Below are 26069 nucleotides of genomic sequence, written 5' to 3' on the forward strand. Positions count from 1 at the left end.
TTGCCAAAGAGTGGTTGGCGATTAGTGCAGAGGTAGTTGACAATGATGCCATGAGGTGATGAATGAAGGTTGGGGCGACGAGACTTCGTGGAGATGTCCAGTGATTTGATGTTCCATTCTCTGACGTTGATACCAGAGCGTTGCTTCACCAAGTCTAAGGCTGGGCGCATGGCTTCTTGGGTCGCCACTTTGCTGCAGTCAAAGAAGAAGTCATTGTAGGGTTGGTCTGTGCTGGAGTTGCCACAGAGAGTGCAGTCAGCGTCTGCTCTCATATGATTGATCGGGAGAGTATGGGAGAGTACATGATTTTTTTTTTTTTTTTTGACTAGAGTGGAAGTTTATTATTATTGCAAATAAATTGGCGTCATTGAAGAGGCGGGATAATATATATAAGTTAGTCGATTTTGAATTTTCTTGATTTTTTTCTTTCTTTTCTTTTCTACTGTAGGCCTCTGAATTCGGCCACCAAGTATTTGTTGATAGTTGGCGGCAGAGGCGGAAGACGGATGTCGCTGTTGCGAGTGCTGAGGTGCCACTTGGTAGTGAACTCGGCCATCTCATTCTTGATGTTGACTGGTCGTCCGGCCAGGATGTGACTCGTGAAGTACATGAGTAACCTAGTAATTATTAAAAAAATATTGTAAATTTAAAAAAGAAGGTACCGGGCGGGATTGAACCGTCGACCAAAGGATTTGCAATCCTCTACTCTACCACTGAGCTACGGCACCTTTTTGATGATCAACTCGTTTTTTACCTCGGTTTTGTGCAAAAATCGTAATATTCAATGATTTATCAAAGATAATTTATTTTTGGGTCGCCTGGTTACCACTTGAGGGAATCGAACAATAATCAAAAAATAAAATAAATAAAAAAAAATGAATAGATTAGAATACTGTCAACATTCAAACTCAAAAAAAAAAACTTATAAAAGAATATTAATTGTATGTTGTGAAATCCTTGAACTTCTACAAATTACTCAAGGCACAGACAAGAATCTCTCATTCTTTATTCACACATCAACAACAACAACAGTTACTACTCGTCTCTTCACTCTACATATCCCAACTCAACAGCATTCACGATGACTTCCAATATTTGGGTCTATGTTAATGACTCGAACCAAGCAATCGAGATTCCAACTACCACACCTATCATCAACATCAGTGGTTTACGGACATGGATCAAGAACAACATTCAAGAAGCGCAACAACTGGCCTTGAACGCCTTTTCATTGCAACGAACAGCGATCAACCAAGAGCCTCAGCCCATAGAATCGAATCAAACTCTTTTGACAGAGTTACCAAGGAATGTTCATGATCACTCGGTGTGGTAGTAGTTATACCAGCCCCAGCCTGTAAGTACAATAAACATTTGCGCAATATCTTCATTCAATATTAGGAATATCCCTTAACTAACATACACACTCAAGCCGGTGCTGCAGGAGGTGGTGGCCAAGCTCGTAAGTACAAATGAGATCTCGTCAAGCGAGTGATGTGTTCGAGCGGTTACTGACTTTGTTCCTTAGAGTTTGGTTTCAAACAGCTTTGGGAGAACCTTTCATCAACAAATCTCGAACAAACAGGCAACGTAACTGTGTTGCGCTTGCCGTCCAAGATGTTGGAAGTCCAGAGTATCCTTGTCAGAAAGTCATACGAAGGAATGGTGGATCTGATCAAAGATTTAATGTCAGACCTCAATAACTTTGGTATCAACATATGTGGAGATGCTGGCATTGGGAAATCTACCTTCTTTCCGTACCTGCTCTGGGCATTATCTCAAGAAGACATGAGTAGGTCATGACATAGGTCACATCAATAACCAACTGGTCATTAACATTCTCATTATCAACAGAGTATACAGTCATCTACCACAGCATCCACTACAATGGATCAATATTCTTCTTCCACTATGACAAAGATGGAAAGCCAATCCTACTCACCTACCGCTCCATCAATGACATTCCACTGGACCTCCTCTCAAGAGAATCTATGCTCTACTTTGTCGATGGGTTTGCACCACAACCAACCATTCCTTGCTTCACCATCCTAGTCACTTCTCCTGCCGCCAAACACTTATGCGAGGAGTTCTGGAAGAAACCTGGTGACATTATTGGGAACAACCTAAACAAGGTCTGGGTCAAGTATCTTCCCAAGTGGTCATGGGAGGAAATCTCATCATTGGTACAGTTCATGGGTCACTCAGATGAAAAAGCCAAGAATCGATACCTCATATGGGGAGGAATTGTCCGCCATGTCCTTCAACAAACTGCTCAAGACACATTGGATCAGGCATTGTCACGCGTGGACGCACTTAAGATACTGCATGCACCTCTGAAGGAAGAACTCACGGTGTCGCACAAACTCATCCACTATCGCGTTGATGACAACTATGATCTTGATGGACTGGAGTTTGCTTCAGAATACGTCAAGAACAGCTTGCTCAAATCGGCTGTTTCTCGTTTGAAGGTCTCACTTGTCGAATTCCTTCAGCAACCAGACGTCGTCAAATCAAGTCTGTAGGGCCAACTCTACGAGATATGGGCACACAACAAACTATCTGAGCCAGGCACACATTATATCATTGACAAGAAGACTCGCCTCAAATCAACTTTGACCATCAGTGGAGTGACACAAAAGTTCTCAGACTACAAGAGCTTTGGGGATATCACAATGTCAGATGCCTACTACCAACCAACTTCGTCCTCTTTGGCCTCAGCCGACAGCATCTATACTCCTCGCATCCTTTTTCAAGTCACTGTCTCCAGAGATCATAGTGCATTGCCCAGTCAAACCATCTCTAGAGTCGTCACAAGACTCAGGGCCATCAATCCCAAAGAGGGCCCTATCTCGATTGTCTGTGTTTGCCCTGAGGCAGATGAGGGATATTATTCCAGGATCTACTACTCTGGAATCACCACAACAGAACAGGAGCTCCAATCTCGCCAGCAGCAATATATACTCTCGTGGACAGCATGAGCTAACTGACTCCCAGAAGGACGAGTACCAGATACTGCTACTGGATGAAAAAGACTATCTCACACAAGTGGCCCATGCTATCCATAACGATGCACAGATAGTGGATAAGCAAAATGCCATCACATTGAAATCCAAGACCTACAATGCTGACAAGAAAAAGGCCACCTCCAACCTGAAGTCCTATCGCGGCTTCCAAAACTATCTCTGTGACAGTTTCGAGTTTCAGCACAATCTCACACAATGCTTGCTTGTTCTGCATCCTCCTCATCCAACTGACATCATTGAATCTTCATCAGCCAATCAGGCTGCAGCCAATTAAATCATCGGACCAACCACACTCGATCTTGGTGAACAATAGGAAGTGCGGGCTGAGACAACTCTCCTGGTGACAATATTGGGTGGGCAAACTATTGCGCTCACAGGTTCCGAACAGGACCGAAAGTAGATTGTTGGTGTTTATTTTTATTATGTAGGGAAGATGAATTGCCTAGTGATCGAATCCAGTTCTTGAAGTGCCATTACAGCATGATGCTTACATACTATATCCTTGTCAGTGGACTCGATGAACTTGAGTATTTGATAGATATTCTTAAGTTGGTCTGGTATTAATGAGAATGCTTCCATTCCAATACCTTTAAGCAATAGTTGGAATACGAATATTGCACCACGTCTTACTTCAACCTCCTTCTCACTTCTTAATATACCCTCCAAACAACCAAACAGCTCTACCATATACTGATCGATTGAGAACTTTAGCAACTCGCACAATGTGGCCAAGTTGGACAAGCTGCTGGCTCTAACACCAACACTATTATCCCTGCAACCCAAGAAGAATGAATGGAATAGTTTGGATGCTAGTGGTTGTGATTGCGATTGTTAGTTTGATTGATTGAATGAGTGAGCCGTGTGATTGATTGAGTGACATACAATATTGAGGTAAGGCGTCACCACATCGTTGGGATATCTGTACCAATGACTCGCCAATCTTCATTCGCCTGTCTTCCTTGAACTTGACATCATTGAACTGAGCAGTCAATATCGGTATGATCTTTGCTCCAAATATGTCTCCAAGTGCTGTTAGTCCATTGATCGAACATGTATATACAAATCTAATGATTGGAGTTAGTGAGATGTATCGGACTTGAACATGTGATAGTAACATACGGGTCTTCATCATTGAGTTGGGTCTTGAAGACATCGATGATGTTATCTAGATTACGTTGGACTAGGGTTGAGTGCTTGGACCGCAGAACTAACCTTCTGAGCTCAATCAGTCCGTGTGCACGCACTGGCAACAACGGATGTGAGAGGTCCTCAAGTATCTCTTTGAGTGTGGCAGCATCGTCCAACTCTACCGATGAGCTATTATGATCAGACGGTTCTTGCTCCAGCCATGTAGGTTGCTTTGTTGTGATGATCGTCGTTATCTGTGTGGCCATCGCAGAGACGACTTCATTTGGATGCATTATTAACTTCTCCATCATGGACAACATGTCGAATACCAGTAGCTCCTCTTCTTTCTTGACCTTGATATCACCCATGAGCAGGGTCGATAGGATACCAAGGGCGATGGTGATAGTCTCCACATCATCCTCTGTCTCCTTCTGTTTAGCCATCTTCTCCAGCGACCTCTGAAGCAGGACGCGAACCAGCGTGCACACCTGGACGACGTTCTTGATGGCCGCCGCACCCAGCTGCTCACTGATGATCACAATGAACTGCATGAGGACAAAGTAGCGCTTGGATGAGCTCTTCTTGACGCCTTGCTCCACCATTGCAAACTCGTTAAGTAGGTCAATGAAGAGATCGCCAGCCAACTTGTCATTCTTCATCAGTTGAAGCATTTGTACGAGGCATTCCGCTTCGCGTTGGAAGTCCCTTTCAAAGTATGGTATGTACTTGGCCACCACTCCACCATTCCCGCCCATTGCGAATGACAAACATTCCAATTCCTCGTCCTCATCATTCGCATCCAACATGATATCCTCCAGTTCCAATAATGATTTGTCTGACTTTGACTCTGATTGAGATGATGATGTTGATGTTGTTGATGATGTGTCAGATGTTGTCTTTGAAGTCTCGTCTGCGTCTGATGGAGGAATTATCAGATTCTTCAATTGAATGATTGAGTTGTTGTAGAACTTGAAGTAAGTCGATAGTATCTCGCTACATGATGTCTTCAGTGATGATATCGACTTGGAAAGGAAACAATGTAGTTGGAACAATGTTGGAATGGCTTGGAGGAGAGTGGGAGAGGTGAGTCAGTGATTGAGTGATTGGAATGGTTCAAGAAGTACTCACTCAGTGTCAAGTATGCCAACAATGATTGATTGGTTGAGAGCCTAGAAAGTAGTTTATGAAGATCTTCAATGCAATGGAATAGATCCACCTCTTTGATCATGATGCCCTCATCAATGGACGTGCCAGATGATGATGATGATGGTGTTCGCTTGGAGAACACCTTGAATTGAATGAGTGGCTGAATGATTGGATCGATGAGATGTTTGAATGTCTCATTGGAATGAGTTCGTAACATTGTATCCACGATGAGCACTATGGTCTCAATGACCTTCTCGTGGGCAATGCCACTTTTTGGATCATTACGTCGATGTAGTATTGCAATGAGTTGAGGACAGATCTTTGAATAGTAGTCGTCCACATTGGACGACGTCTGATTTGAAGATGGCGTCGAAGTGATTAGACGGACGACACTACGCATCGAGTTGTTGAGGTCTTTGCCAGGCTGTGGCTGGAGCACTGTGTTGAACAATGTGGCGATTGAATGTGGTCGCGTCAAGCACTTGGACAGCATCAGAGACAGACATTTGGGCAGCCAGGCGGGCGCAGCCACGTGAGCGCCACTCTCATCCACAGCACTGCCAGCCGCCTGCAGGAGCATCGTCAATGATTCGAATATGAGCTCGGGATGCACACCAAACAGTAGTACATCAATCTGTTGTGCACAGTACTGCTTGTCATCGGTTGTCAATGATGAATATTGTCGCGACACGTTAATCAATTGTAACAACGCACTAAATACATCGGGTAGGTATCTAGAGATTATAATGGCGTTGAAGTCGAGGTTTGTCGCGCGAAGTCCCAACATGTCCTTTGTGATTGCAAAGAGGTATGTGCCAATGAATGTCTGACCATTGCGCTCCCATGAGTATAGCATCATCTCTGATTGGTCCATCTTGCATGAGTCTGGTGTGTGTTGTTGTGAGTGAGTGAGAGGCTTCAAGTTGCCACGGCCCAGTGGCGCTATCGCGAGAGAGTGTCTGTGTTACCTTTTGGCAAAGCAAGTCTATTGACAGGGGGCAGTCCAACGCCACGTTGTAGACAAGGTAGTACTCCCCATCCAATAACAACATCCATTGCAAGTTTAATAAGTTTCTGGTTCTATAATGTGATTGATTGAATGAGTGATTGAGAGCGCAATGAGCTGGCAGGACAGGACACAACATACATTGATCGACAACAAGAGAGTGTCGTTGTGTTTGTTTAAGAGTGTAGAGATCGACTTGAGCACTTCAAGTATTGTTATGACATTATGTATCTTTGTGATGGATACCTTTGAATCTGTGATCGGTGTTACATCATGTAATCTGTTGTTGATTGATTGAAGTACATTTTTGTTGTTGTTGTTGTCTTCGTCATCATCATCTTCAGTTGATAAGCTATCAAGATCATTCGGAGAGAATGATTTGGGAGAAGTTGTATGTATATTATCATTATCAATGATGTCGTTAACTACACTACTAATACTCTCAGACCATTCATCAACAGATGATGTTGATGTTGATGATGGTAACAATCTGTTGAGATATTGAAGATACCTAGACAGGTCATTATGTGAATGTGTATATAGTATCTCCATGTATCTGTCGTTGGAGTCGTCAAGTGAACAAGATGAAGTTATAACTTGTCATTTTATTTCGCGAGATGTGGTTGTTGAGGCGCGCAAGGGTGGAAACACGGAAACACGGAACATGGAAGTGTGCGCGAGAGGAGATAGCAATGTTAAGCTATATGTGAATTAATGAATGAATCAATCAATCGATGAATCATTGACGTGATGGACCCTGGAGCAAGGGCTGCGCGACACCGGTCTTGACAAAATGGTTGATGGCCTCGTGTAGGTCAGGGTTGGTTTGCTCGAGAGGTACTAGTGATCGATGGAATGTTTTGCCAAACGATGTTAGGAATGCTGGTACGACCCTTTGTACATTGAGTGAAGGGTCTCCCAACACCTTGGCCAGAGATGTAGTGTCCTTGTCCTTGAGGCCACATGCAACAATCTGTTTGAAGTAGTTTAGGTCCGTGTTGCAATTGAGTGCCAATCCATGTGATGTTATAAATCTTTGATATTGTACACCTATTGCCGCTATCTTTCTCTGATCATCGACCCAAACACCAGTATTCTCCGTAGTCTTTGCATTCACTCCAAACTGATCACAAGTGGCTATTATCGCCTTCTCAAGTGTAGAGACATAACATCTAAGTGTCAACTTATTACATTATTTGATTGATTGGATTGGATTGGATTGGATTAGTTCAATGTGATTGAGTGGTGGGTGAGTGATTGGAATAGTTCCAGGGTGAGTGGGGGTGGAATGATTCCATGGGGTAACATACTTGTTGTTGTCTTAGATCGAGTATGGGATAAGCGACGAGTTGTCCGGGACCATGGTAGGTGAGCTCACCTCCTCGTGAGGACTCAAAGTAGTCGGCACCGAGTAATGTTGATTGATCGATACCCAGCGTTCCCTTATTTCTTCTACCATTTGTATATGTTGGTGTATGTTCAACTAATAACATCAAGTCTTCATTTAAGATTGTAACATTGACATCATCAGCTGTTGATGCTTCACGTGCTGCCTTCAATCTTTGTTGACGTTCAACTAATAGTTGTTGTAATTCTGATGATCTTTTATAAGGTAGATTATCCAAGTATATATATGATAATGGTATAATTGGTCGATTGGACATACTTGTTGATGCTGTACATTGTTGAGTTGTTGGAGTTGATGTCAGTGTTGACGTTGAAGTTGTCAACGCCCTAACAGTATTTCTAAAGTATAACAATGATTTGCTAACATTCATCATGATGATAAGTTGTAAATTGAAATGGAAGAATGACTTGTGTATTCATTGTCATTGACGATGACATTGATATTGATATTGGTTACACAAACACTGATCAGAAGAGTGATGATATTGTGGGGGTTTGAGTGTTTGGGTCCCAACAAACACCGCCCGACCGACAAAGCCCCATCATCAATCCCGACAAAACCAATAAAATTGATAAAAACGACAAAACTATAACTCTTATCTATTTGTTTTGGCACTCTATTATGATGATTGTTGGGACCATCAATATAATTCATACATTCATTCTCAAACATACAGATATATATCTGTGATTGATCAATTGAACTTTCCAAACATTCACAGATAAACAACAATCATAGATATACAAACAGATAATAATGTTATCACTACCACTCACAAGACAGTTGTTGGTTAGGTCATCTCCAACATCATCATTCTTGAGATACTACAGTGGTTGTGGAGTGTCACACACAAACATCAACAACAACTCAAACAACAACAACAACACAAATATCAACATAAATAACAACAACAATAATGATAATAGCAATAATATAGATGTGATTAATCAAACACAACAGACATCAACAACAACAAAGAAGACAAAGTATACTGATCTCTTTGCAAGTGGACCAAGTCTTCAAGACTTTGTTGGTGGCGATGATGCAAAGTTGACCGTGGAGGAGGCACTCGAACTCAAAGAGACAGTGGTCGAGAAGGCAAAGTCAGCGGCAACAGGCAGACCACCGTAAGTCAAGTTGAGTCACACCAAGTCACTCGCTCATTCATCAATCAATCACTCACTGACACAATGTACATTGTACACGGATACAACACAGGAGACAGAGACTTCCAGATTGGCTCAAGACACCTATACCAGCAGGAGAGGATTATAAGCGTATCAAGAATAATCTTAGAGAACTAAAGTTGAATACAGTGTGCGAGGAGGCTAGATGTCCGAATATCTCTGATTGTTGGGGTGGCGGTGAACACAAGACTGCCACTGCCACCATCATGTTGATGGGAGACGAATGTACACGTGGATGTCGTTTCTGCTCGGTCAAGACAAGCAAGAAGCCCAAGCCATTGGATATCAACGAGCCAGAGAACACTGCCGAGGCCATCTCCAGATGGGGATTGGACTATGTCGTCCTAACATCAGTTGACCGTGATGATCTCGCCGATGGTGGATCCGATCACTTTGCCGAGACAATCAGAAGAGTGAAGCAGAAGTAAGTCGTACCATCATCCATTGGCCGGACATTATCTCAACTAACACTCGCCATAGGTCACCAAAGATCCTCGTGGAATGCCTGACAGGTGACTTCCAGGGCAACCTGGAATGTGTTGAACGTGTGGCCACATCGGGACTTGAGGTATATGCCCACAACATCGAGACAGTTGAGGAACTCTCAAGCTATGTTCGTGATCCACGTGCCAAGTTTAGACAATCACTTGCCGTACTTGCCCATGCCAAGAAGGTCAAGCCAACCCTACTCACCAAGACCAGTATGATGCTTGGTTGTGGTGAGCGCGAGGATGAAGTCATCCACGCCATGGATGGTATGTGCAGTCAACTCATTCAATCACTCAATCCAGTCCAGTGTCACTAACTAACTTACTTCATGGAACAGAACTCCGCAAGATTGATGTCGATATCTTGACGTTGGGCCAGTATATGAGACCAACGAAGAAGCATATGCGCGTACATGAGTATGTTGAACCAGAGGTCTTTGCCAAGTTCCAAAAGATCGCTGAGGAGAAGGGCTTCAAGTATGTGGCATCAGGTCCATTGGTCCGTTCATCTTACAAGGCTGGCGAGTTCTACATTAGCAACATCCTGAAGCGCGAGAAGGAGGAGCAGACCAAGCAACAGCAATCAACCTCTGCTTGAATGATTGGATTGGATTGGATTGGATTGAATGAATGAACACATATAGTTAGCAAGCACCATGGATCATAGTCACTTTATTTCTTTGGTCGTGGCTTCTTCTTCCGACGCTCTTTGTCCTGCTCCCACACCAGCTCGTTCTGATGCGCAAAGGCTTCGGTCAGCGGCGAGTTGGGCTCAGACTTGGACAGGTACTTCTTCTTGGTGGAGTGATGATGTTGTTGCTGTTGAAAGCCACCAGTAGTGTGGTCGTGCGAATCGATTGGAGAGTGGAGTATTGATGATGAGGTTGAAGATGATGGTCCACCTCCAATGTTGTTGTTGTTGTTATTATTATTGTTATTATTGTTGTTGTTGATGTTGATGTTGTTGCGAGAGTTATCCAATGATCCATGACCACTGGATGATGCGATCGGTGGTGAGTTCCTGTTGCTCTTGTTCCTGCTCCTACTGCTACCACTGCTGCTGTTGTTGCCGCTGCCAATAATATTGTTGTTGTTGTTGTTATTGTTGTTGTTATTGTTGTCAAGGAGTTCGGTCGAGTTGGCAGGGTTGGCATTGGGTGAGTTGATGTTGATGACACTCTCTCGCAGGGGAGATCGTGCCGATGGTGTCGACATTGGCGATGGTGTTCGGTACTTGTTTGGATTGGGCAGGCCGTATTGAATGCCTTCGCCACCACTTGTTTGACTGATGTTGATGGGCGATGGAGGTGTGGCGCGATCCGACATTGAATCCGGTGTTGGTGGATCCGGCGAGAATATATCGTGATTGGCAAAGTTAAGGTTACCCTCTTGATTGCCATACATCATATAAAATGTCAATACATCCTTATTACGTTCCAATTGTAATTCTTGATCCTCAATGAACTTCTTCATCTGTGTTATTGATTGAGTGTCAGTGGACATGACTGATAGATTGATTGAATGGATGAGTGGATGGATGATATTTACAGAAGACAAGGCACGCTCCTTTCCAAAGATTAGGTAGAACTTGGGTACAAAGAGTAGGAGTATGGTACATAGAATATAGAAGAAGACCGCCAAAGAGATTACAACAAACTGTGCATCGGCGTTCTTGAAAGAGAATCGAAGTGGAATCAATATAATAATAATAATAAGATAATTATATATCTATAATATTTGATTGATTGAATGATTAATAAAGTTAGTGATTGATTGACATCCTTGACATGGTTTGAGAGTATACATACCAGCCATCCAAGGAAGGTTGGCTCGTTGAATGTACCAGGTGATGCCCGGAAGTACTTGGCCTTGAAAACAAGGATACAAGAAAGTGATAATAATGTCGCCTGTAATGATTGATTGATTAAGTGATTGAGTGATTGAATGATTGTATGATTACCAATACTTACCAAATATGATAAACTAGAGATAATGAATGGAATTGATATACCAACTGGACATACTAAGTCGACTTGTCCTTTGGCGAATGATACCCTGTTGATGGGTGTAGTCGGTGATAATGTAATATTAAGTGAAATGATAATCTATGAGCATGAATGTTTGATGGATGGATGGAAGGATGGATGTTAGTGATTGATCAATCATCCTTTCAATCAATCAATCTTACAATTGGAATAATCATTAGGATTGCAAAGAACTTGAAGAAGTAGCTTGTTCGTATCTGTTTGATTGTTTGAATGAATGGCGTCAGTCAAGTGTTGAGATGTTCGCACGAAGAGTACCAATGGCTGGGAGATGGGGGATACATACCGTTCTCTTCTTCTGGAAACTCATTTGCTTCCTTATCCTCCATATCCTCCATTGTTTGACAACGACAGAGATTGATGTGATGAATAGTCCGAGTGGAAGTAGTGCAATCCTAAAGATGCAGATGGCCTTGGAAACAAAGTTGAACAAGATGATCGAGGTGATCATCACCAGACATCCAATGAGCACCACGGTCAAGTACACTGGATTGGAGTGCACGATCAATCGATGTTTGCGTTTCCACATCACCACCCCCAGACATGCAAAGATGGCCAGCACCTCGAGACCAAGCAGGAGCACCAGCGAGAGGTAGGGCGCGAAGCTCAGTCCACCGACCTTGAAACAGTGCGTCTGGTTGCGATAGAAGAACTCGCTGGAGCCCGCAGGACAGGGCCGGAAGCCCACACGCAGGTAGAGAGGCCCGCTAAAGGCTGGCGGCATCGAGGAGAATTGGATGTCGCAGGTCGAACCGGGGAGACCGCTGAGCACCAGATTGTACATGAGTTGCATTCCAACGCGATTGAGTAGCACCTGTCGAATGCCCGTGAGGTTGACATTGGGACACGACTCGGACACGGTGAACGTGACGTCGTTCCTGCCTTTGAATCGATTGCCAAATGCATCATTGGCGATGATGACCACTTGGATGGTCTGTGGCGTGGAGATAAGAGTGGGCATCGAAACACTAAAGTTGTAATAGTCGGTGTTGGTGATGTCGCCATATCGCGCGGTGTTGGCCGCAATGAAGCAGTTGGAGCATCTGAATGGACAGACTGATCGCGTCTCATAGTAGATCAATGCACCAGATGTCTGAGCATGATTATATTGGAATGTGCATACTGAGAAGTTCATCTGGCAACGATTGAACAACAAAGTATCTGTATCGATCACATAAATGAATGGTCCATAAGGTGAGAAGTTGTACTCAATATTACTCGCGTATACGCTAAGTGATCCAGTTCCATCAATCTCAAGCAAGGCTCCATTCTAAGATGAGGGTAGGGTAAGGGTTAGGGTCAGGGTGGAATGGTTCCTGAGTGATGGACACGTACATATATTCCTTGGAGATGTCCAAAGTAACAGAATTGTAATCTGAGATGATAGCTCTTGTAGCATACTATTAGACTGGTCAGGGCGGTCGTGCCATAGAAGTATCCTTCATGTATGATCAGATTGGATTGGAAGTCGTTCTTTATGAATGCCGATGCATATCCTCCAAACAATCTAATTCCATAAATATAGGCTCTTATACTATTTGAGAATGTGATCAAGTTATCGAATGAACTACATGTCGTCACAAGTGTGGACACCATCAATACCGTGCCCTTGCCATAAGATTCCAATATTCTACCTTCAACATCTATGTGTAGTGATCCAAAGTATATGTGTGAGATATGGTCCATGCATGGATAATCAACTTGATCAAACTGGTCAACTTACATGTGAACTTGCATTCAAATAGTACTATTAGAGTGGTCGAGTCGGATGAGATGAGGATGCCACTGATGTTGGTGAAGGCGCAATCGTAGAATAGTGCGGCGCCATTGCCATAGATCGATATGAGGATTGATAACTTTGGTGAATTCCTTATCCAACAATGTTGCAACAATGTAACCTGAGCTGATGTTCCAAACAATGAATTGCCAGTGCCATAATTATTCTCAAAGATACATACTTCATAACTAATGAATGGATGACATGTCAGTTGATGTGATTGATTGATTGATGGAATGATTGATCGATCAACTTACAATGAACTACTGTACTCTGATAATATTGAAATGGCTGTGGATACGTCGGACCAGTTGTCCGAGAATATTGTTCGCTCCACGGACATGGTGACCTTGAGTCCAAAGAATAGTCCAAGCTTTGATATATTCTTGGTGAAGCGACAGTAGCCCACGGCGAATGTTGTTGACATGTCCAATGCAAAGCCTGTATTGACTCGGTTGTAAATTACATGGCTACGCGATATTGCTATAATAGAGTTGTTTGAATTGACCAATGCTTCGGCGAGGTTACTAATAAAGTTAGACCTAAATATTGTCAAATATGACTTGTCCGCCGTCACCAAGAAGTTGCCCTGATTGTTCAAGAATGAGCATCGATCCATTATAAGGTTGGCTAAGTATGATTGATTGATAGATAGAGTTTGAGTGAGATAGTTCCTGGAATGAATGAAGTGATCACATCACTTACATGTATGTATCAGCAAGAGGTTGTTGCCGTATGACTTTGTTTGAAAGATGATGCCTCTGAATAGGGCGATGCTGTTCTCTAACCTGATGTCCACGCTGTAGAGTTGGTCGGTGAGATGGTAGTTGCTGTAAGGATAGGGTCCATCTTCCCCGCTTGGGAACAGGTTGCTGGGGTCTTCGCTTGGGTCGGGGCTATTCTCGCCCGCCGGTGGACTGCCCAGCGGACCATCCGGTGATGGTTCATTGTGCCGGGCCACCATATTTCTGCCAAGAAACGTTATATTGTACATCTGGAATAGTGCCACATTGGTAATATTGAGTAGCTCCCTTTCGTACCTGATGACGATGCGGTTGTCACCGCCGTTCAAGCTGGGCAGGGGTCGGATGAACATTGAAATGAAATAGCCAAAGTCGGCGCGGAAGTAAGACGTGTAGTTGTAGTCGCCTGGCTCCATCAGCAACTCGAGTTGATCGACGCCGGGGTGCATCGGCGTGCCGTACATGATGGACACCACTTCCCATGAGAAGCAGGGTGAGTCTCGCGCCTTGCCACACCCCTCATAGTCGTAGCCGTTTGGTGACATGTACACGGATCGATGATGTCGCAACCTTGCGCTCACAATGGTTATGTTGTAGAGCAGCAGGAATAGCAACAGATATCGAAACACCAGTATCATTGTGATGTGCAGTTGTGTTTGATTTGTGGACGCCACGCACAAGAGAGGTCAGTTATGTGCTAGGACTGTTGTTGCCGCCAGTCGTGTGGGATTGATGTTGTTGCCAGTGGTGTTTGCCCAATCGACTGGTCTTCGTCGTCGTCGTCGTCGTGGTCTTATTTGTCGTCGCGTATTTGACTTTGTCGTCGTCGTTGTGGTCTGAGAGTTGTGATTGATTGAAAGACTATAGTTATCTTGATCTTGAGACCTGTCCTTGCTACTTCTACAACTCTCTGTTATATTACGTTCATTCAAATTAATTAATGATGACTCTTAAGTAAGAGTGAGTGGAGCTGAGTTGGGTTGAGTGGAGTTGAGTGGAGCTGAGTGGAGTGGAGGTAGTAGTGATTGTGTGCACTCATACAATCACTCATTCACTCATCCATCCATCTATCATTAATATTCATTCACTATCCCATCATGTGCTCCGTCAGCTCAGCTTCATCTCCAGAGAGGGTGTGAGTGGGAGTGTGAGTGTTGCTAGAGCAATATGTTTGAATACATCTTGGTAGAGTTACCACATTACATCATGTGCTACTTGATTTGATTGATGGATGGATGAATGGAGCATGAGTGAGTGTTCTTGAGCATTAATATATTATCATTCAATCAACCAATCATTAAAGAAAGAAGTAAATAGATAATCATTCTTGTTTGTTGGTCATTCATGTCTTCATGACAAAACCATAAAGAATTCCAACTTTATTAAGAACTCTCTGGATCATTGATCAAGTACTTCTACACCTCTTACATTTTAATACTCATACTCATACTTTCCAACAACAATAAGGTAGAAAGATGTTGAATACCTCTAAGATCATATAACAGGACATTGTTAGCTTTGAAGTTAACTTTAACAAATGGAACAGATGATGACAGTTTGATTGGGTGAATGGAAATGGATTGTTTTAGGTTCTGTTGTGTGTATTGTTGTTGTTGTTGGTGTTGTTTTATTGTTTGTTTAGAGGTAGAGATAGAGAGTGTGTGTGTATGTTTGAAAGGACAACTTAACGAACAACAACATCAAAGGTGGGGGGTTGTGTGTTACCCTCTATAACACATCAACATCATCAACATCAACATCAATGTCATGATAGCTAGATGATCAGGACAGGTTGCTAAGTATGCATTGTTTAATCATTGATTGATTGATTGAATGAATGGATGGTGCAACTACTACTACTACAGTTCATCTTCATCATACATACATAATAATACTTAGAGATTAGTTTATTGGTTCAACTTTTAACTTTAGTAGCCTTCAGTGACTCATCTGATATCTTATACACATACCAATACACTTGGAACTTAGAGTTGAGGTTCCTGTAATATCAAGAGATCTAATAAAGAGTACCAACCAACAACAAACCAAACAAACTTTAATAATGATATCAAGTAAATCAAAGAAGAAGCAGCAGTTACTACAACAACAGTTGCAACAACAACAACCATTACCAACTGTGGCAACTGCAATGTCAACTTCACCAAAGATGGAGAGTATTAATAATAATAGTAGTGGCGGAGTTGGTGGAGGTGGAAGTATAAATGGAATGAGTCCAATATCAATTGCCAAACATTCTCATTCACCTCCAATGCCCTCGGTAAATGCCCGTGGAGCATTCAGTCACAAGTCACCGCCACTGGAGATGGTCAGCCACTTCAAGGAGAAGATCCAGCAGTTGGGTTGGATAGGTTCGCCCCAGACACTCGGTTCCAAGACCCGTCAGCGCTCCAATTCCATGGCGGTGGGCTCGCCGGGCTCCCCTGGTCAGCCACTCAACCTATTCGCCACACTCGAGCAGATCTCCAAAGAGTTGGAAGAGAGGGAGAAAGATGTGCAACTTGCCGCAGAGATTGGCAAGATGCTACTCGACAAGAACAACGAGCTCGAGTACCAAGTCTCACAACTATTCGACTATGAGAGGAGGTATCATGATGAGAAGATTCAATCTGACATCATCAAGAAGGTATGTGGCTAGGGAGGGAGGTCAGGGAGGTCAGGGATCATTCCATCACTCACTAGATCACTCAATCAATCAACTTGCAGCAAAATGAGACACTAAAGTCTAATATCAAGGAGGCTACATTGGTCAATGAGATGTTGGTCGAGAAGATGAATGATAACAACACAGAGATGAATAGTATTAGACAGAAGTATAGTAAGAGTAGTAAGTCATCAAAGAAGAATGCAGATGTCAATGTTGATGAGTTGCACCAGGAGATTGAAGATCTGAGCAGCAAGGAGATAAGCATGGAGAAGTCTATCATCAAACTCAAGTGTGAGAATGAGTCCCTGGTCGAGCGCAACGAGTCCATCGAGTCCAAGCTCACCGAATACGAGAGCGACATGAAGGAGTTAGAGCACATCAAAGAGAAGTATCACTTCCTCTCCGTCAAGAATAACTCTTTGATTGGTTTGGCCAAGGATGTAAGTAACCATCCCCTCACAGCCAGAGTGTCCAGGACTAACATCCCGCTCATGATGTGGACATAGATCGCCACGAGGAAGTCAATCATTGATGAGTATAATATGTTCAAGGATAACTTTGAGGTGACGTTGGAGAATATATTGGCGTGCGCTACGAGTCAGGAGAGGTATGATCATGCCCAGGAGATGAAGTTGATCAAGGAGTCAAAGGATGCATTGGACCAGATTAGATTGGATGATCACGATCACAACAATCATGTTGTCAAACAGTTGTTGTCTCAGCTTCGTGAGAAGGATGATATGAGTTCCAGCTTCTTGGAGGAGAGTGACATCCAGTTGGCGGACGACTCCTCCGATCACAACATCGATGAGGTCGAGAGTCAGTTGGCCAAGCAGATCGAGATATCCGCACAGAACCTATCGCGTAGTTCCATACTCCTAGTAAGTTCCAAACACTCAATCAATCAATGGAACCATTCCAATCACTTACTCATTCAATCAATCAATCAATCAAACATAGTTGATCGCAATATATATTGGCAAGAGACATCAAGATGTCAATGATCAACTCACAAGGAATAATACATCGATGTTGGAGTTGCAGGAAGATATCAAGGAGCTGACGGAGAAGCTACAGACTAATACCAAGCTCAATACAAAGTTGGAGATGGAGTCGTTGTCCAACAGCAACCTGATCGAAGAGTTACAGCAACGCACCGAGCTGCTGCAGAATGAGATCAAGACTCTACAACAGAGTTGTGCACAACTCCAGACAGAGAGGGACGATTCAATCAAGTCACTTCAAGCCGAGCAGGCCGCCAAGCAAGTGGCCATCAGTGCCCTGCAAGAGGAGGCCGAGCGCAGACACAACCAACTGGAGGCTCAGCTCAAGCAGGTGGAGAGCGAATACCGTCTGCTACAGGAGCAACAATCAAAGCAGAAGCCGACTGAGCCTGTTATGGTTGAGCGTGCTGCTGACCCAGCGGCAGAGGCTACACTGCGAGATCTCAACTCCAAGTACATGGAGTTGGCCATGCGCTATGCCCAGCTGATGAGTAGCCAGGATGGCCAGCAGTTTGAGCTCAAACAGAAGGACAACCGCATTGAACAACTGATGGGCCAGCTAGCAGAGATCACAGCCAAGCACTCCGCTGCCGAGCAAGACAATGTTATTCTCAAACAAAGTGTGGCAGCATTGGAGGCACAGGTCGCGAACAAGGACCAGGATATAGCCCGAATGTCCAATGACTTGGAGGAGGCCAGGCTCAACATCGCCAAGCTAGAGGATGCCGACAAGATTATGAAGCAAAAGACATTGGACATGTCCAAGACACTGGCCGACCGAGACCAGATAATTGCAGACCTCAAGAAGGAGTTGGACGATATGGGCAAGGAGTTGGCAGTCCATAAATCATCGAGTGTGGATGTGGCCGAGTTCGTGGCACTCCAGGATCGTCTACAACAGGCTGAGAGCGACCTGGCACATGCAAAGGATGATCAATCACAGAAGGAGAGGGAGATCGCAGAGCTATCCACTCGCATCAAGGCATTGGAGGAGAAGTACCAAGCATTGGAGTTGGTTCATAACGCTTGCTCGGCGAATGATGAGGACCTGGCTCAACAGATAGCTGAGGCTGCCAGTCTCAAGACTGCCCTGGCCCAGCGCGATAATACCATCAACGAGATGACCGAGACGTTGTCAAGAATGCGTGATGAGCTGGCCGAGTTGAGACTCCAGAATGATGACAACATCGCACTGCTCAAGCGTGATCATAATGAGATCATAGAGTCGCTCAACAAGAAGATTGAGGAGTTGTCACGTGACCTCGAGCAACTCCAATCCAAGGACTCAGAGGTGGACGCCAAGATCAAGAACCTGTTGGACAATGCCAATGTACTCTTATCAAAGTTGGACGACAAGGACAAGATAGTGACGTCGCTGCAAGAGGATATTGCCAAGCTGGAGAATGAACTGCACGAGATGAACGAGAACTATAACAGGAAGCAGTTGGAGTTGGAGGCACAGCTAAAGAAGGGAGAGGAAGCCAAGATCGAACTTGACAACATTGCACGAGAACTGGCCGAACAGAGGAAGCCCAAGACATGTCTAGAGTGTGTGGAGCATCAATCAAACCTGGAGCGAGTGAACAAAGAACATGAAGATGAGCTCATTAGAATGTCGCAGCGCGAGTGCCTGGAGTGCGCGCAACACTTGGAGAAGATCAAGGGCATGGACGACGTGCACAAGACACAGGAGAAGGACTACAATGACCTGGTGAACATGTTACAACTACACAAGAAGCAAGTGGAAGAGATGCGCGCACATGTGGATCAGATCAAGAATCAACCTCCAGCCGAGTGTGACACATGCAGCTCTCTGCGTGATGAGATAGACGCGCTCAGACGCGAGCTGGATGATCTGAGAAAGTCCAACCAAAGCCTGAGATCATCAACAGAGGTCGAGCGCAACGAGCTCAAAAAGAGCCATAGTCTCATCATGGAGAAGGAGGCCGCACTGTTCCGACAACAACAAGAGGAACAAAAGAAACTGGAGAAGGAGCAAGAGTTGATCCAGCTTGAGAAGAAGAAGTTGGAGGCTACTCTTGCCTCGGTTGGCTCCGTCGTTGATACGGGAGCGCCGCATCGTTGCACGATCGGATCACTCATCAACAAAGAGTACGAGATGATTGCCTACATCAACCAGTTCCTTCCCGGCCACCTCATACTCTCACTCCAATGTCGCCAGTGTGTTTCCGACAAACTCAGGGATGGTCATGTATTCTGGTATGTCTCAATCAATCAACAGATCATTAGTTCGCTCATTGACTAACACTTATCAATCGAAAGCAATGTGATCAATCACTTTATAAATGATTGTATCGATTCGAGAGCATTACATCAACAGCCATGTTCACCAAGCGATATGGATGAGAACTTGGCATTGGTATTGAACTCGGTCAAGGTGTTTGGAGGCTATAACAACTTCAATGGAAGTGATTTGGTGTCCAGCAACAATGACAACTTATTCAAACTATTGTTTGAGATACTGTACATTGGCTTCCTTCAACGAGTATCACTACTACATCATCCAGAGTTGGCTGCTTTGTGGAAAGGAAACAACAAGGATAGCGACCAGTCTGATGAGAGCTGGGACAACTTCATCACACTAGAGCCACATCTCTTCATCAAGCGTTGGGTCAACCACTTTATCAAGTTGGCTGGCGGTGGCCAATCACCAATATCCAAGGAGTTCACAAGTGATGAGAACATCTTCACAACATTGCTCAGTCAGTTGTATCCAGATTACAGTAGCTCTAGTACCAAGACATTGGAGTCTATGCTGGAGTATTGCAAGACTCTTGGATGTACGATAGTCACTCAGGCAGACATTAGAAGGAACGACCAACATTGTATAATACTATTCCTTGCACAGCTGTTTGATAAGAAGTCCGGACTGAGCTTACCAAAGGACCAGCCAATGGAGTCAATCACTTCTCCAGACATTGCACCATCGAGCGAGGAGAAGGCCGCCAAACAATGGCTGAAAACTCTTGACATCTCAACATCAAGTCTGGATGACTTCCGTGATGGCCTACTACTGCTGCGCGCGTTGGACCAGGTCTCGCCAGGCCTTGTCAACTGGAAGTCCGTCAACATGCACCCTTCAAACATGTTCACAATGACTGAGAACTGCAACTATGTCGTCAAGCTCGGCAAGCAACTCAAGTTCATCCTGGTGGGCATTTCCGGCTCCGACTTTGTCAATTGCAACAAGAAGTATCTTCTATCATTCGTCTGGCAAATGATGCGCTACAGTGTACTCAAGAAGGTCAATCTAAAGGGCAAGGACGGAAAGGATATTACCGAAGCAGACCTGGTCTCATGGGCCAACAACAAGGTGCAGGCCAGTGGCAAGACCACATCGATCAAGTCTTTAAGCGACTCCACTTTGAAGGACTCCTCATTCCTGCTCGACTTGCTCAACTCCTTGAGCAAAGGATGCATTGACTACTCGTTGGTATTGAAGCGAAACGATGGCGAGAGTAACAAGTCCAACGCAAGGTACGTCATCTCCGTCGCAAGGAGACTAGGCTCGCAGACCATCATCTTTTGGGAGGATATCGTCGAGGTCAAGTCGAACATGATCATGCTATTCATTCTAGACCTCATGACATTGTTGCCACAATAAACATTCACTCGCTAGTCCTTAGGACTTATCTTCTCCTCTTTATTCATTTAATCATTGTCGTTTGCGTGATGATGTTGACTCCTTCAATGTGAACTTGAAGTCCTCTTCATGTGACTTGTACTTGGTTATGGCGTCCAGGAAACTTGGTGCCTTGGGCTGCGCAGGCTGGTTCTTGAGTCGCTCAGCCTCTTCTCGCTCGGCAATCTCCATCTCTATCCTCTTGCGCTCGCGCTCCTCAGCCATCTGTCGCTCATAGATCTCCGTGATCTCCTTGGAGCGCTTGATATCGATCGCTCTATCACGCTCCTTCTTCTTCTCCTTCCTAGTCTCCTCACGCTTCTTGTTGTTGCGGATGTCGCGTCGATGCTTGAGCTCGCCAGCAAAATCGTCCAGTGCCTGTCGCAGGACAATCGACTGCAGATCAATCTCGACAAAGCTGATCTCACTGGTCAATGCCAAGATGTTGAGTGCCTTGTAGACGTGTCGTGACTTCTTTGTGATCTCGAATGATTCCATCTCCAGTACCCTGGACTTGAGTACATCGGGTAATGATGGTGGTGTTGGCGTGACGCCAGGCTCTAGTTGTTGGAGTGATCGCAGATAGGCATCTCTTGACAAGATCTGCATGCATAGTGGATGCATGAAGATTGGTTGTCCATCAATTGATTGATAATAGTAATGGTATCCTTCGTTTGGTGGACTGTTGTAAGAGAACTTGTCATTCACATCATGTGGTACATGTTTGTTGTTGTTGTTGCTATGATTGTTAGATTGATTGTTGGATGATGTCGTTGAAGTTGTTGTTGAGGTAGTTGTTGTTGATGTTGTTGATGTATATGTGTTGGCCGCATCATCATCTTGTTGATTGTTCATGAGTTGATTGTAGAAGTACTCTTGTGCTAGTTTGAGTGAGTCTGGTGATCCAACCGTTGATGCGTCTGACTCCAACGAATGTTCTCCAGGTGATGTGGACATTGATGATGTTGGGATGGACAACGACGATGAGGAATGCCCATGCTCCATGCTCTTCTGCTCCGACATCTTCTTGAAGGCAGTCTCGCGCTCTTCAATCTCCCTCTCGGCACGACTGAGGTAGCGCACTGTCTCTTCCTCGCCCTCTCTGTGCGCCATGATCTTTGCGCGCTCCAGCTCCTCTTTCTCCAGTTTGGTGATTGGTCCAATGTCATGAATGATCGAGAAACGAGAGAACACCGAGTTGGCATGACCAACGTCGGGGAATGAAATGAGCGAGGGGATGGGCTGTTGCGCGAGGTATGGCACAGTAGTTCCCTCACGATATCGAAGTAGTTGTAACTCGATTGGGTCATTCTCCACATACTTTGTCGCCTTTGATATATGTACACTTCGCAAGTCCGTCCTGTCAATTGGTTTCAAACAAAGTGGACAGTTGCTACTATGATACAAGCTTCTCAATATACATCCATAGCATGCAATATGTCCACACTTGGTAACCTTACTATATGAGTTCCCAAAGGAGTTAGTATCATGCCGATCAATCAGTCAGTCGAAAGGACATACCCTGCCACAGGTGGCTCGAAACAGATGGGACAGACGAACTCGCTGGACTTGGTTAGGTATTCCACTTGCTCAATCCTGTTCCAGCATGCAATGTAGTCAGGGTCTAGATGGGGCATGATTGTTAGGATCAATCACATTCAATCAATCATTCGATCACATACTTGATAGACTCGACCTGTAGTTACCATAGGCATTGACTTTGAACAGATAGCTAATGATTGACTATGTGTCAGATGATCATCTCTCTGGATCACTCAATCAGTCAACACTACTTACTTGGCTTGTAGGAATAGGTTTGATCGTTGGGCACTGTTGTCAAATGCCTTCTTCTTGTTGGATGATGGTGATGACCTGTAGCCACTGTTGTTATTGTTATGATGGCGTTGACCAGAGTGCCCTGATCCAGATCCAGAACCATAATCCTTGTAATATGATGCTGTTGGTTTATCCTTCTTTGTGTATATCAAGTGTGTCATGTCAACTTGTGTCTTCTTTGACTTCTTTTGTTGTTGTTGTTGTAGTTGATGTGGTTGTTGCTGGTTCTGCTGTTGTTGTTGGTTCTCAAACTCAACCTTACTCAATGCAACTGCCAGCTCAAGCTCTGCATCAAACTCCTTGTCATGTGACACATCCTGGACGACTGGTCTTGCATCACTTGGTCTACCAGTTGATGCTTGTTGTTGCTTATGCTTATGTGGAGTTCCTCCACCTCCACCTCCACCTCCACCTCCTCCTCGTTCTTTGTTCTGTTTGGGTCTATTTGATTGTTGTTGTGGACGTTGGAGGCCTCCGGCTCCTCCGCCCCCGCCTCCTGCTCCACCTCTATGATGTGGTTGTGAATGAGTACGTGCTGGATGATGTTGTTTGGTAGATGTTGGAGTTGAAGTTGTCGTGGCAGTAGCAGGTGTAGCAGGGGCAGTCACAGTTGTAGGAGTAGCTGTTGGAATTGATGTAGGTGCAGGACTCGTATTCATTTTGTTGGTTGTATTGCTATTGTTGTTGTTTCTTATCCAATGCCTGATGACCTTATAGATATTTGTCTTGAGATAATGAACTGAATGAATGACTTGAATTCAAGATGGTAATGAATGAATGAATGAAGGGATAAATGAACAATAAGTGGAAGTGCCCAACCCAGGGTTCATTTTGGAAAAATGAGAGAAGTTGAAGATCAAGCCAATTTGGTGTTTTGGGATCACTTGTAGTTTGCCCGTTGACAAGAACAACGTAGTTATAAATATTATTGTTTATAACTACTACTTTGTTATACATACTACTAGAACATTGATGGAGAAATTCAAAAAGGAACCTGGCGAGTTGGTAGAACACCGTGCAGATTCAAAGTTTGCAAAGGAGCAAGGTACTCTGTTCTGTACGAATCTGAGACTAGTATGGGTACAAGTCGGTCATTCAGAGCCTTCGCTACATTGTCACTTCACAGAGATAAGGAGTATGTCATTGATTGAATGAAATGAATGATTGAATGAACGACTCACTCACTTAATCAAACAATCAATGAATGATGAATGATGAATAGCTCAATATACATCAACAAATAAGAGCGCAAAGGCATTGCTTAGACTTAGTATAAAGGACCCAAAGGATCCGAATAAGACACAGGACTTGTTGTTTGAATTCACTCATATGGTTAATGCAAGAGATGATCTTACAAAGTTTAGAGACTATATTGCTGGAAGGGTGGTCAAGACAGCGCCATCAGCAAAGCCAGCAGCAAACGCGACATCAACCACTAGCACGACCACAACGACGACGGCCGCCCAGCGATCCCGCGCGCCACCCGTCCCCCCTCCACCTCGCGTCGCCGAGACATTCCGCAACGGCACAGTCACAGAGGAGGAGGTGAAGCAGCGTGTGCTGCTGCTCTCGTCAAACGATGAACTGAAGCAGCTGTTTGATTCGCTGGTGGGCGCCGGCGTGATCAGCGAGGCCGACTTTTGGGAGTCACGCAAGATGATGCTCAACAACGATTCGATGCGCCCAGAGAAGCAGCAGGTCGGCATGCCCAGCATCATTCTGTCGGACGTGCGTCCCACCTCTGAGTCGGTCAACGCCGTTCGCTATCGTCTGACGCCATCGATCATCAATCAAATCTTCATCCAACATCCATCAGTGGAGCGAGCCTATCGCGGCAACGTCCCTCACAAGATCTCAGAGAAGGACTTTTGGAAGAAATACGTCGAGACCAAGTATTATTACCGTGATCGCAATCCACCAACCGATGAACTATTCTCAACATACGATACGACCGAGGACAGTGGTATGTTTGATTGATTGATTGATTGATTGATCGGGTCATTAATGCTCACTTGCTAACCTGGAATCATTCCAATCACTGGACTCATTGATCACTCAATCAAATCTTGTTTGAATGGAACACTGGACGCACGCACTTGTAGAGATCAAGATATTGAAGAAGAAGTTGATGGATATCAATCCTTTGGTTGATTTGTCGGCTGAGGGAGACGAAGACCCTTTATCAAATGGTTATGGATTGCTATTGGACCCGAACCAAGACCCTGAGAAACTCAAGAATGCATTGCCACTACTTCGAAAGTTCAACAGACACAGTGCACTTGTACTTGGTGCCAAAGATATCAAGTATGCCATCAAAGGTCACAAGCCCAAGCCTAAGCCAAGGCCTTCACTAACACAATCAATCACATATAGCGCATCAGCATTACCAAATGAGAAGGATAGAGATAGATATTTGAACACAGAGGAGTTTGAGAAGATATTGAAGGACAATCGAAAGATATTACATGATCATGCTATCTTGCCAGACTTGGAACAAATTATACCTGAAGACTTGCCCAAGCTCAAGATCCAGGATCAGAGGAGATACTTTGAAGGCCATTCAAAAGAGCGTAACAAGGAAGAGGTATGATCCCATCCATCCCATCCCATCACCTCACTCAATCATACAATCATTCAATCATTCAATCATGCTAACCTTGGTGCCTTCCACTTGTGTAGAACCTCACTGTATTAAAGGAACTGTTTAGAGATGAGCTTGCTAATTGGAGGTGCAGCTTTGATCGTACGATGACACAGAACAATAGTGTACTGGATGAGATTATATTGGCATCATCATGCAGGAGTGACAAGTCGCGTAATGAGTCGGATCAGCAGCGAGAGAGTAGATTCAAACAGGACTTGTTCAAGAACTTTAACAAGGCCAATGAGTTGCTGCGACACTTTTGGAGCAGTGCCTACCTGCCCAACATGCTGGGTCGTCCGCCAACAGCGGCCCAGAAGAAGAAGAATCGC

The 26069-nt window shown here is 44.4% G+C and overlaps 8 protein-coding genes across 8 annotated transcripts; 4 read left to right on the top strand and 4 right to left on the bottom strand.

Annotated features, from left to right (window-relative positions):
- Positions 1–1683: 1683 nt before the first annotated feature.
- Positions 1684–2519, top strand: SAMD00019534_020390 (hypothetical protein; the record flags this gene model as incomplete). Its single annotated transcript, XM_012902630.1, has 2 exons — positions 1684–1789; positions 1852–2519. The coding sequence occupies 2 exons, from the start codon at positions 1684–1686 to the stop codon at positions 2517–2519; spliced, it is 774 nt and encodes a 257-aa protein (XP_012758084.1).
- A 150-nt stretch (positions 2520–2669) lies between these two features.
- On the top strand, positions 2670–3294 carry SAMD00019534_020400 (hypothetical protein; the record flags this gene model as incomplete). The annotated part of the gene is made up of 2 exons (XM_012902631.1): positions 2670–2852; positions 2923–3294. 2 exons carry the CDS (start codon positions 2670–2672, stop codon positions 3292–3294), a joined length of 555 nt encoding a protein of 184 aa, XP_012758085.1.
- A 146-nt stretch (positions 3295–3440) lies between these two features.
- SAMD00019534_020410 (hypothetical protein) lies at positions 3441–6852 on the bottom strand (the record flags this gene model as incomplete). Its single annotated transcript, XM_012902632.1, has 7 exons — positions 3441–3829; positions 3903–4049; positions 4140–4162; positions 4233–5211; positions 5277–6179; positions 6263–6374; positions 6442–6852. The coding sequence occupies 7 exons, from the start codon at positions 6850–6852 to the stop codon at positions 3441–3443; spliced, it is 2964 nt and encodes a 987-aa protein (XP_012758086.1).
- A 190-nt stretch (positions 6853–7042) lies between these two features.
- SAMD00019534_020420 (hypothetical protein) lies at positions 7043–8081 on the bottom strand (the record flags this gene model as incomplete). Its single annotated transcript, XM_012902633.1, has 2 exons — positions 7043–7483; positions 7611–8081. Coding segments are annotated over 2 exons (912 nt in total), but the record flags the coding sequence as incomplete, so codon positions are not given.
- Positions 8082–8464: 383 nt separating this feature from the next.
- SAMD00019534_020430 (hypothetical protein) lies at positions 8465–9981 on the top strand (the record flags this gene model as incomplete). Its single annotated transcript, XM_012902634.1, has 4 exons — positions 8465–8835; positions 8927–9319; positions 9376–9650; positions 9722–9981. 4 exons carry the CDS (start codon positions 8465–8467, stop codon positions 9979–9981), a joined length of 1299 nt encoding a protein of 432 aa, XP_012758088.1.
- Positions 9982–10055: 74 nt separating this feature from the next.
- Positions 10056–14586, bottom strand: SAMD00019534_020440 (hypothetical protein; the record flags this gene model as incomplete). Its single annotated transcript, XM_012902635.1, has 10 exons — positions 10056–10856; positions 10932–11111; positions 11192–11290; positions 11354–11488; positions 11572–11625; positions 11715–12698; positions 12764–13071; positions 13152–13393; positions 13463–13835; positions 13911–14586. The coding sequence occupies 10 exons, from the start codon at positions 14584–14586 to the stop codon at positions 10056–10058; spliced, it is 3852 nt and encodes a 1283-aa protein (XP_012758089.1).
- Positions 14587–16010: 1424 nt separating this feature from the next.
- SAMD00019534_020450 (hypothetical protein) lies at positions 16011–21242 on the top strand (the record flags this gene model as incomplete). The annotated part of the gene is made up of 5 exons (XM_012902636.1): positions 16011–16592; positions 16673–17053; positions 17120–17494; positions 17574–19837; positions 19901–21242. The coding sequence occupies 5 exons, from the start codon at positions 16011–16013 to the stop codon at positions 21240–21242; spliced, it is 4944 nt and encodes a 1647-aa protein (XP_012758090.1).
- A 51-nt stretch (positions 21243–21293) lies between these two features.
- SAMD00019534_020460 (hypothetical protein) lies at positions 21294–23755 on the bottom strand (the record flags this gene model as incomplete). The annotated part of the gene is made up of 4 exons (XM_012902637.1): positions 21294–22719; positions 22782–22884; positions 22943–22992; positions 23058–23755. 4 exons carry the CDS (start codon positions 23753–23755, stop codon positions 21294–21296), a joined length of 2277 nt encoding a protein of 758 aa, XP_012758091.1.
- Between the last annotated feature and the right edge of the window lie 2314 nt (positions 23756–26069).

Source organism: Acytostelium subglobosum, assembly GCF_000787575.1.
Source record: "Acytostelium subglobosum LB1 DNA, scaffold: scaffold3, whole genome shotgun sequence".
In the NCBI taxonomy this organism is placed as follows: domain Eukaryota; phylum Evosea; class Eumycetozoa; order Acytosteliales; family Acytosteliaceae; genus Acytostelium; species Acytostelium subglobosum.